This window comes from Sinohyriopsis cumingii, chromosome 1 (genome assembly GCF_028554795.1).
Source record: "Sinohyriopsis cumingii isolate HCF-2022 chromosome 1, ASM2855479v2, whole genome shotgun sequence".
In the NCBI taxonomy this organism is placed as follows: domain Eukaryota; kingdom Metazoa; phylum Mollusca; class Bivalvia; order Unionida; family Unionidae; genus Sinohyriopsis; species Sinohyriopsis cumingii.
This window is the reverse complement of record NC_142961.1, coordinates 94,000,772-94,013,504: the sequence shown is the minus strand read 5'-3', so window position 1 is coordinate 94,013,504 and position 12,733 is coordinate 94,000,772. Positions and strand designations below refer to the sequence as shown.

The following is a 12,733-nucleotide window of genomic DNA, read 5'->3' as shown; positions in this document are numbered from 1 at the left end:
GTGATATTGTCACTGTGGTGATATCATTTTTATGAAATATATAAAAATGTCATTTATTATACATCAGTTTTAGAATTTATTGGTCATTGGTCAAATTCAAACACTTTACATTATAAATGTTATATTTCCATAAAAAAATATTCCAAAACTACTGATGTCCTTATATTACTCTCAAGGTCAGTTGTATCACCATCTCATGCATGTGATATCATTTTGTACTTCTTTAAATTTATGAAACTCAGACAATGTCATATGCCATTAACGGTAAACAGTTTCTGGAATACAATATTATTGATTGATAAATTTCATGTGAAATGAGCACTCAGTGAAAGATCCTCTAATAATTCAGCTTCTCTCATATCTTTTCCTTACAGGTGTAGCGCAGGGTGTAGTTACAGGGATCAGAGGGTTGTGCAATGGTCTAGGCCCAGCTTTGTTTGGATTCATCTTCTATCTCTTCCATGTAGACCTCAATGAAACCATGGACACTGATCATTTAGCCAGAGGACATGATACAGGAACCAACCAGTCTACTGTACATCAAAGTCTTGTCAAGAATGATGTAAGTTTTAAATGAACACCTTAATTGTAGGAGTTTACATACGTTAGGTGTTTATCAGGCAGACATTTCCCTGTAGTACTTTCACTTTGTATAGTATGTTTGAACTTATTCTTAAATTTTGTCTCTATCATTGTTTATGCTAGAAATGTCTACAGGGATGCATCATAATTAGCACAGCTCTGTTTGCCCCTTCCAGGTTGCTCTGACTTGTCTGTTGTGCCTAACTGACTTTCATTCATGTTTTTGGTTCATGTTTACATGACTGTTCTTGCTGGAATAATGTTGGTGCAATTATACATCTCCACGTGTCGATAAACCTTGCCTTAGCTTTGTCTGTTTAAGACAGTTCTTTGTACAACTTGTCTGCATTTGTTACAGATCATTTTAAGTTTTTAAGTGATTTTTAACAATTATCATGTAAGTAATTAAATATGAAAGAGATTTGCTGATTGATGTTTTTTTAAAAATGTAATATTGTTTCCAAATTTTATGCTTGGGTCAGTCAATTATATTTATGGCTTTTGTACATATTTTGAGCTCAGGTGGTCTCAGGGTCTCAGTTTTTCATTCACTTTTGTTAAGCTTGACACTCTTTTGATCCTATCAAGTAAAGTAATAAGAATTTTGTATGTGCTTTGATGAGGTTTTATTATATACGTGTAAAATGGGAAAAATATGGGTTTATTATCCTAAATAACACAGTAGACACATGATAAAATTACATTTTAATTTGAGAGGACACCTGGACACGTTATAATATAATATGAAAATAGTGAACCTCAGTAAATCATACCACCTCTAGTATTGAGAAGTTTAAATGTATTCTTATTGTTATTATTATTATTATATTATTATTATTATTATAAATAAGTGAACCCTTCAGTTTCAAAATTTAATGATAATTAATAGTATAAGAAATTTTCATGAACCATGCAAGCATTTTTATAGCTTAAGAAAAATAAAATTTCAAGTTGGATTGTCAGCTGTGGACTGTTTTACTTGTACTCAAAATCGGTGATTGAGATGTTAGCTGTCATTGATTACTCTAATTATCACATGGATTAACAAAAGATGCTGGCAGTAATAAAAACAGCTGACATGCTTCACAACTCATGATTAGACTGTTTCATAAACAAAGCGAGCTGGGAAATGGCTGAGTGATCTGAAGTGCTCACCGTTCTGGGTCACTGCCATCTCTCCTCTGTCTGTGTGGGTTCATGTCTCAGGCTTGGCTAACATGGGTACATGAGAAAGCTTGCCAGTAGCTTCTTGTGGGACCCGAGGTTTTCCAGCATTCTTGCTCCACCAGTTATTCTGGCTGCCATGTATAGTCTATCTTGTACTGAAAAATGGCATTAAACCCTACAACAACAGCAACAACAACAACAAAGCAAGTCACAAGCTTGTTAAAGGTAACGATGAGGGGGAAAAAGTCTGTTTTAAAATGTTAGCAGAATTAATCACTTTGATAGTTTTAAAGTGGAAAAATATGTGTGATGTTAAGTGTTTAATTAGGTGTGCAGTTATCTTTGTTTTCTTTTTTCTAGAAAACTTCCTGGGTTTAAATGTATTGGTGCTAAAGCTGTCGATTTCTCCAACACACAACTTTCACAAGTTCCAGATCTGTCAACCATTACAATTTAACTGTAAGACTTAATGAAACAAACCTTAAAGTTGGTGCAAAAACAAAAAGTACACAGAAGCGATTGCAGTCAAATCTAGATTTTGGCTTGTCCAGGTTTGCTTAGTTATTTTGATTATTAGTCATGAAATTAAGACCAAAGTACTCGGTGAAAACACAAATTTTTTAAATTCTCTTATTTTTGTGGGCATCAGTTTTCTTGGTTTTGTGAAAATTTCTATTCAGTTGGTACTGGGTACTTAAATTAGTTGATTGTGGAAAATAACCTATTCTGTCCAAAAAGGAAAATGTGTGTTGGGTCTTTGACTTTGTGATTTGCAGCAAGCACAAAATATACCAGAAATGGTTCAGCTCTCCCCAGTTATAAAATGGTAGATAGGGTGATAACTGCCAACTGTGTTATGTGCTGAACAGTGGCATAGTGAAAATAATCAAAGAATATGTGTACTTTTGTGTTATGGGATGGGCGCATAAACAAAACACCTGTTAAATATATAGTAATACTGATTGTTTGTGTAAATTAGCTATATTTTTCGATGCATGGTATTTATACATTTGTGTCCAGTAAATAATGTTTTTAATGCTTCAGGTTGTTTTCTTTTCAATCCATTATGTCATACATATGATAGATCAGATCATGGATAACATTAAAACAGTGGTGAAAACACCTCATTCTAATAAATATACTTGCCTGTTATAATTTTTATCTATTTCTGCATCAAGTTTAAAGTGATTTAAAATGATGATTAAATGTCATCACTTGCCCCCACCCCTTCCTAATAGGATTAAATTTAGGTTGCCCTTGAGGCCAGTGCATCCTGACTTTAAAAGCTTCCTTATTTTTTCTTAAGAGCACACAATTACATATTTACAACATCTACACCCATTTTGCAGTTAAATAACTGAACATATATCTGTAATAAGTACACTGCGTAATGCCAAATCATTGTTATCAATAAAATATCTCATCTTCAGTTAAAAAATATCAGTTACATCTCATGATTAGCAACTGAGAGACATCATATCATGTGTAGCATGCTTTTAGCAATTCCAATTTGCAGAATAACAGGAAAAAAGCAATAAAATAATAAACTTACATGTAAGTAATCCATTTCAAATCCAATCATGTCCAAAACACATTTGTTACAATTATCACTAATCAGGATAGAATCAACACTGTTCACTCACATGATGTACTACACCCTACTAGAAGTATTTCATGATTTTTTTGTTGTTTGCGACTTTATCAGTCTTGTTTTGCTAGCAAAGTCTGCGATATTTCTCAGCTGCATAATTTTCAAGGGCTAGTGTCCTGGCTTTCTAACCACATAGGTTATTTCTTGCATGCAAATATGGCTTCAGGAACAAAGTGGGATATTTTTAGCAGTTCCTTCTGATTACTATTAAAAGTAGCTCCTACTTCCTGTTGATTGGGATGTTTTCTCTTTTGGCACCTATGAAGAACTGAATTATTTCAGAATTAGGCTACAGTTCTTAGATGGGGCAGTCCTTATCAATTTTGATTCAGTGCCAAGCATCGTCAGATGAATTAAATTGTCCCCATATCACAGATATAGCCTCTTCAGTATCCTCTTCTGTGAATCGCTCAAAATCACAATCATATTCACATTGTGTTTGATATACCTGTATACTGTTTCCTTTTCAGAAGGTTATGCCTAAGCCATTGTGTTTGACATACCTATGTACTGTTGCCTTTTCAGAAGGTTATGCCTGAGCCATTGTGTTTGACATACCTATGTACTGTTGCCTTTTCAGAAGGTTATACCTGGGCCATTGTGTTTGACATACCTATGTACTGTTTCCTTTTCAGAAGGTTATACCTGGGCCATTGTGTTTGACATTCCTATTCAGAAGGTTATACCTGGGCCATTGTGTTTGAAATTCCTTTTCAGAAGATTATACCTAGGCCATTGTGTTTGACATACCTGTGTACTGTTTCCTTTTCAGAAGGTTATGCCTGGGCCATTGTGTTTGACATTCCTTTTCAGAAGGTTATGCCTGGGCCATTGTGTTTGACATTCCTTTTCAGAAGGTTATACCTGGGCCATTGTGTTTGACATACGTATATACTGTTTCCTTTTCAGAAGGTTATGCCTGGGCCATTGTGTTTGACATTACTTTTCAGAAGGTTATACCTGAGCCATTTTGTTTGACATGCCTTATCAGAAGATTATACCTTGGCCATTGTGTTTGACATACGTATGTACCGTTTCCTTTTCAGAAGGTTATACCTGGGCCATTGTGTTTGACCTAAATATGCACAATTTCCTTTTCAGAAGGTTGTGCCTGGGCCATTGTGTTTGACATTCCTTTTCAGAAGGTTATACCTGGGCCATTGTGATTTACATACCTATGTACTGTTTCCTTTTCAGAAGGCTATGCCTGGGCTATTGTGTTTGACATACCTATGTAATGTTTCCTTTTCAAAAGGTTATGCCTGAGCTATTGTGTTTGACATACGTATGTACTGTTTCCTTTTCAGACAGTTATACCAGGGCCATTGTGTTTGACATACCTATGTACTGTTTCCTTTTCAGAAGGTTATGCCTGGGCCATTGTGTTTGACATTCCTTTTCATAAGGTTATACCTGGGCTATTGTGTTTGACATACCTATGTACTGTTTCCTTTTCAGAAGGTTATACCTGGGCCATTGTGTTTGACATACCTATGTACTGTTTCATTTCAGAAGGTTATACCTGGGCCAGTGTGTTTGACATACCTATGTAATGTTTCCTTCTCAGAAGGATATACCTGGTCCATTGTGTTTGACATACCTATGTGCTGTTTCCTTTTTAGAAGGTTTTACCTGGGCCATTGTGTTTGAGATACCTATGTACTGTTTCCTTTTCAGAAGGTTATACCTGGGCCACCATTTGCCTTTGGCACAATGTTAGTCATCATAGCATTGTTAGTCGCAGTCAACATCCCATCTAATCCACACAATTCAAATAAAACTGGCAAGAAAGGTTTCCTCTCTGCCCATCAGTCTTTAGCAGAGTCGGGTATGTATTTATCATGTTTTTCACTTCATTCACCAACTGTTATTTCTGCTAAAAAAGGATTTTACAAGGAAGAACTTTACATACAAAGATTATGAGAATTTTTCATGAAATGGGGGTGGGTGAGGATATTTATCTGCATTTTGGATAAGACAGGAGGGGGGTTTACCTGAAGGAAAGAAATAGCAGGGAAATTAGGTCAGGTTTCACATATTTTAGATCATCTGTCTGTAAAGCAAAATTAGCTCATTGCTTGGCCCTGCATCTATCGTCCATCATTCAACAATTGCTTCTTACCGCTCCAGAGGCCATGTTTCTGATCTAGTTTTTATAATACTTGGAACTTAAGCTTATGTCATGATTTAAAATGAATCCAGTAATGAGCAAGATCAACATATTTTAATGAGCTGATTTGCTAAGCTTGTTTCCTCTCTGGGGACCATAGTTCTGGTCCAGGTCCAGTTTTCATTGAACTTGGAATATGGGTTTATATCATCAATATCTTGGTCAAGTTTGATGATGGACAAGAGTCATGGTTATTGATGATGTGATCTTAAAGCTGAAGGGCTGAGCTTTTTTGCCACCCTGAAGGCCATATTTCTTATTCATCTTGATCAAACTTGAAAATTCAGGTTTATATCACATGTCTGTAATATTCCCTGATATTTTTTTGACTAAAAAAAGTTTCTTTTGAAGTAAACACCCCACTGTCCCCAGAAATTGACATCATCCCAATTGAGAATAAGTTTCTTTTCATATGAACCTTATAGAAAATTATTGGAAATTCAAATTTGAATTAAAGAAAACTTGTTTTCATTGAGGCATTTAATTCAAATACGAAAGTTTCTGTCTTTAGAATCCACTGGATAGTGTAATATAGTCTTAATTAGATGCAGTCTTTGCTGCTGTCGATAGTTCATTAATGGTTTTAAAGGTAATGCATGTCATTTGCATTCTTCTTTGCACTCATTAGGGACTGGATGGTAATGTAATTCAAACTTATCTGCTTGATTCTTGAAGGGAATCCTGGTCAGAACTGAGTTGAACCTGCAGACCATAACACATGTATCGATAGAACTGTATCCAATGAGGTCTGACCATGAAATGTACCAATCTTTATAGAGAAAAGAAAATATGTAAATCACATGACCGATTAATTGGGGGTAGGGTTGAGGTGACATTTCTTCTGTTTAGATTTTATGGTGGCCTTATGGTTATGATGCCAGTAATAAATGCCTATGTCGAGTAAGGTTGTTAACACAATCTCTGTGTCAAATTGATTGAGACCCTTTACCAATCTAGAGGCCATATTTCTGATTTGATTTTGATCAAAACTTTAAATATTTTCTTAAACCTCAAGATCTCCATTAGTGAGTGAGAGCCATGCATGCTAATGAGGTGATATTGCATGTGATTGGTGGAACTTATTTCTGATTAGATTTTGATAAAACCTGGAATATATGCTTATATCATCAAGATGAACAACAGTTTCAGAATAATAAGCAGGATACATGTATATTTGTGTGGTGATCTTGAATCTGATCAGCTGAACTTCTTAGCCTTCAGGAAACCACATTTCTGATCCAGTTTTGATTAGGCTTGGAACATTGGGTTATATTACATGCTTTTTTTTATTTGGATGAGTTAAGTGAGCGAGATTCATGCATTTAATGAACTGATCTTGTATTTGATTTACTGAGCTTGTATGTGGGCCATATTTCTGACCGAACATGGAAAGTAGGCATATGTTATCAAGATGAAGCACAAGTTCAATAATTAGTGAAATCCCCATGTATTAATGAGGTGATATAATCTCAGATACACTCAACTTTGTTCTCACTCCAGAGAATTTTTTTCTTCTTCTGATTTTGAGAAAACTTTGTGAATAAATGTTAATCATCTAGATGTTTTATGATTGTGCATATTAATAAAGTTCAGTGTAATGAGAAATAGTTCTCAAATCATATGCAGTAACGTAATCAGTTTTGTTCTCCTTTAACACATTAACCTCTGGAGGTTTTTGTTGTTTTCGTCTGAAATTCGAGTAGGAAACACATTTTGAAAGCTATTTCTGAATACATCCGAAAACACCAACTTCCAGGTGATCTTCCAATAGCATACGGCTTAGTTAGAAACATTGTTTTTCATTGGCTGTTTGGCTTGCGCATAAGCAGAAGGGTAAATGTTTGAGTTCTTTTTTATTTATTTTTTTATTTTGCTTAATGGACCCATTATTTTCGTATTGAGACCACTCTTTATTCCAAATGCCCATCTTATCCTACTTTTTGCAAAGGTTCATCTATCTGTTTGCAATTCATACTGGTTTACCTTAGATATAAGACCAAAAAGTCTAAAATCCGGACACAAAATTAAATTCCAACCACGGGCGAATTTTAGGTAGAAATAAAATCAGGTCCAAAAAATAGAAGTTTTTACCTCTGTATTTTGTAGTGCATCTAGAAATTCCAGATTATTTGATACCATTGTAGAGCTACATCTGTCTACCTTTCTATAATACCACCCACTTTAGTGTATCATACATGACCTTGATGCTACATAGCTCGGCAGTAGGCTACTACCTCCTGCCACTTAAACTCGTCACCAGGGGTTAAAATGTGTTTACAAGGATTTTTTAATTTTTTTACAAATTGTCAAGGAATCTCTAAATTTGTAATTTATGTGCAGTGTCGATGCACAAGTGATTAATACGCAAGGAATATTCAAATTTGGTGATGTCATCAAAATGCACCCATTAACACATTAAGCCCTGGAGGTTTTTGTCGTTTTCGTCTGAAATTCGAGTAGGAAACATATTTTGAAAGCTATTTCTGAATACATCTGAAAACACCAACTTCCAGGTGATCTTCCAATAATATACTGCCTAGTTGTGTTAGAAACATTGTTTTTCATTGGCTATTTGGCTCGCGCATAAGCAGAAGGGTAAAAGTTGGAGTTGTTTTGTTTTTTTCTAAAAATTTTATTTTGCTTAATGGACCCATTATTTTCGCATTGAGACCACTCTCTATTCCAAATGCCTGTCTTATCCTACTTTTTGCAAAGGTTCATCTGTCTGTTTGCAGTTCATACTGGTTTGCCTTAGATCTGAGAGCAAAAAGTCTAAAATCCGGACACAAAATTGGATTCTAACCACGGGCGAATTTTGGGTAGAAAAAAAATCAGGTCCAAAAAATGAGGTTTTACCCTCTGTATTTTGTAGTGCAACTAGAAATTCCAGATTATTTGGTATCATTGTAGAGCTACATCTGTCTACCTTTCTATAATACCACCCACTTTAGTGTATCTTATATGACCTCGATGCTACAGAGCTCGGCAGTAGGCTACTACCTCCTGCCACTTAAACTCATCACCAGGGTTTAATGTGTTAAAATACCAGTCTGCTATATTTAAAGTTGAGCAAGGTAACTAACCACAGTATTGTCCTTTGGGATCACAGGTTTGAGGTTACAGAGTTCTTCCTTTTGTTAAGCTTCCACAAACCAGATTACAGAAATAAATGTTAGAATACAAGATACATAAATTTCAGTAGAACAGCTTATACAGATTATCAAAATAATACACCATAGGTGTGATTCAGTTTTAGTTAAGGATTTCAAATTGAGTACACAGCTTTATATGATATATACTTGCTTATAAGTCAACCTTTATTAATGAAAATTTGGTTCATGCATAGTAGGGATCATGTTATAAGTGTGACATATAAAATATTTTGATAAATCTAGGGATCATGTCAATTCAAATATTTGTCAATTTTCATGCCTCTATTCCCATTCAGAAATGTATATTTTATCTAGTGGGTACTGTGTTTATCAGTTTCATGATGGTATTCATTACACCATACATGTAACTACACATTTGGATTTTAATAATTTAAAAATATTATGTTTAAATTAAATACTGTTCACTGCAGTGTGAAGTGTCTGTCAGTGTTGTTTACCATAGGTGTTTACTAGCAAGTATATTGCTTCCTGTTTCATGCAAGTACTAACAACCTGTATTTGTATTAATGTTGTATTTTGCAGCATTACTACTGTGTCTGATGCAATAAAAGTTTTGCTTAAAGTTATAGTTTCCTTTTCCATAAGATAAGGTATTCTGAAGTGATATTTCCCAACTTTTCTACCTATGCACATGGCCGATAAACCCTTTGCTTGTAAAGGAAGCACTCACTTTATTTTCCAGTCGACAATCCTTTTGTTTGAGCAGCAGATTTAGTATATGTACTTGTTCAGTGCCAAATGGAGTTTGACATCATTCAGAGAGTGTTTGAACTTAAGCCCTAAGTAAAGGCAGCACCTTCTTTGTTTTCTGTGTGATAACCCTTTGATCAAGCAGTGAGTTTGGTATTTGTTCAGTGCCAAGTAGTAGAGGGTGGTTATTTGAACTCCCTTTGATCTAGATACACAATTGAGACATGTTCACTTGCAGCCTTTAATAGATTTCACTCACCGAATTATCAAAGAGTCCAAGCTCAGTCTGTACATAAGCACCCACATTTGACAGTGAAGCTGAGGAAACTGAGTTGGACAACATTTATGTTGACTATATGACAATGATTTGCAATGACTAGATGACGGTGGAGGATGAATTCTTGGACTTTGTACCCGATCACATTAGCTCTGTTATAGGATAGTGACTCGCAAAAATGTGGACTTTTCTTTAATTGTTTATTTGTAAGAAGTGAAGAATTAACATATTACATGATATTGTGAATTGGATCATTCTGAGAACTATTTTTGTCCTGGTATGTTACCCATAATTGATTTCATAGACTTATCATATAAATGGATTTAAAATGTCATGCATTATAGATTTTAATGGATTTATTTAGAACAAAAATTGTAAGTTGATTCATGAAATTTTCCACTTCTTTAGTCTGTACAATAGAAGTATAAAAAAAGAGGCAAACAATTTTATTTTACCTTTTCATATGACAATATTGTTATAAAAATTTCTGGGGCAGTAAATGTATAGAGAGTAGTTTACAGTCCATGGACTTTATTTAAGAGGCAGTTTTAAACTAGTATTTAAAAATGACATGGGTGTAAGACGATGATAAAAATCTGTTTTGATCCATTTTTATTTTTCATTAATTAATTGCCTATAGCAAAGTTGATCTTCTTTGATGTGTAGATGAATTCAGTATATAGGAGTATTAATCCCTAGTCCCATTTCTGAATGGCTTGCTTTCTGAAATAACCAGAACGTATCCTTGTCATAACTCATAATAGCTACTTGTTAAGGAGGCAAAGAATTTTATTTTAATCTTTGATATGATAATCTATAATAAAACCATACTTTTCTAAATTCCTACAAAAAGAGGAGTGGGTTTCACTTTCTTGCTCATGGTCTTTTAATGAATGATTTCTACACATAATTGTAATAATTACATAATGACATCACACATTGTTGTATCAAACATCTCATTCATTTTTGTCTTGATACATTTTATTAAATTTCTAAACATGACACACTGTTATGTATATGACATCAATACTCAGAAATGTTTACAGTTTGTTGTGTATGTGACATCAGTACACAAGAACATTTACAGTACTTTTTATGGTACTAAACATTTGTTGTGTTTACGACATCAAAACACAGATTTATAGTACTCATTTTAGTGCTAAACATTTGTTGTGAGTATGACATAAATACACAGGAACATTTACAGTACTCTTTATGGTATTAAACCTGACACACTTTGTTGTGTATATGACATCAATACACAGGAACACTTAATTTCTCCTTTACCGTAACATTGTCCTCAGGAGCCATAGAATATATACTGCATTACCATATTTAGCGTATATATTGGGACACTATAAATTAATTTTGAAAGTAATGTTTTGTGCACTGTATGTTCTGGGACACATCGTTTTTTTTAGTCGTAAGTTGTGGGACACCTTTTAAATCATTCGAAAATTACATGTCAGAAGTTGCACTCCAGCTGAAATTTTATTTTAAAAAATATAAAACTGTGTACTTGAGATAAAACTTTTTAATCCACTGCAGCAGCATCTCATCAGCACAACCCTTCTCCTGCACACATATGATCTGTTCTTTTGGTACATGAATATTTTTTTTAGCTTTCTCATATCGTGTAAAATTGTTAGAGGCAACACAGCACCTGAAGCAGAAACTGCAAGGACAAAAGTCAGATTTTTTTCAAATCTGCACTAGTCTTGCTAATTATCACACTTTTGATGCCCATCTTATCGTCAGTCCATCCAGAAATGTGATCAAAGTACTCTCTATTTTCATCCATGTTAATGATGATATTGTCAGCAAAATAATGTTTCTCTTTTGGCCTTCACGAATTCATCACATGATTTTATTTTTTCCAAATCTTCTGGATGATACTGGGTCATCGATGTTCACGCACGAAGCAGTATATTGTGTAACTTTAAAAACTGTTCCATTGTTTCACTTTATTTTAAAAATTTTCATGAAAAGTGGTGAAAAGGAACCAAAGTTAGCTTCCATATCTTGGCCGTCTTTGTATATTCAAAGCTAAAAAATAAAAAATCGGCACACTTAAAAGAATCCTGAGTCAGCTTCCGAGGTCAGCTTGCTTTACAATAAAATAACTTTGTATTGATATCCTTTTAAAAAAAATTCGGCTTCCGAGTCCAAAATCAGCTTCCAATGTTGGCTTGCTTTGTAATAAAAATAACCTTCGTCTTTGATGTCCTGTCGGTAAGTTCAAAGAAGAAGTTTACTGCTGGCTGCCAGTTGTGTTTATTTACCACCAGGGCTTTTATGTGCATTGCATCTGTAGTAATAATTAATACAAAGGTGCACTGATGTCTGCAGGTAAATAGTAATGATACTTTTGTAACCTGTGCTGGCAAAAAGATTGTCACTTGCATTCAAGTGAATGTGTTTTTAAATAATGAGTTTTATTTGCGAGATACTGTAATACAGTAGACCTGGATATAAATTATTCTTGGCTATTTTGCACCTAACACCGTGCAATGCGTGAATGGTAGTTGTCTTCAATATATTGATTGATTATTTCCCTCATTTGTGAAATTGTTTGCTTCTCTTCTGGCCTTCACGAATTCATCACATGATTTTATTTTCTCCAAATATTCTGGGTGACACTGGGTCATATACATCTGTGCACAAAGCACTATATTGTGTCACTTTAAAATTTGTTCCATTGCTTCAATTTATTTTCAAAATTCCCGTGAATACAGTTAAAAAGGAACCCAAGTTTGCTTCCATATCTCAGCCATCTTTGTATATTCAAATTTTTTTTTTAAATCGGCTCACTTCACAGAATCCATAGTCAGCTTCTGATGTCGGCTTGCTTTGCAATAAAATAATCTTTGTATTAATATCCTTTACAAAAAAGTAGCCAAAGTCGGCTTCTGAGATTGGCTTGCTTTGTAATAAAAATAACCTTTTGTCTTTGATGTCCTGTCAGTAGGTTCAAAGAAGGAGTTAACTGCTTGCTGCCAGTCATGTTTATTCACCACCAGGGC

The 12,733-nt window shown here is 34.4% G+C and overlaps 1 protein-coding gene across 1 annotated transcript in view; it reads left to right on the top strand.

The window, feature by feature from the left end:
- Positions 1–12,733, top strand: part of LOC149807363 (solute carrier family 71 member 1-like) — an 82,775-nt gene that overhangs the window by 54,574 nt on the left and 15,468 nt on the right. Inside the window, exons 11-12 of the mRNA XM_089965893.1 lie at positions 375–562; positions 5,078–5,228. Coding sequence (XP_089822019.1) covers positions 375–562; positions 5,078–5,228 — 339 coding nt within the window. The remainder of the gene's footprint in view (positions 1–374; positions 563–5,077; positions 5,229–12,733) is intronic.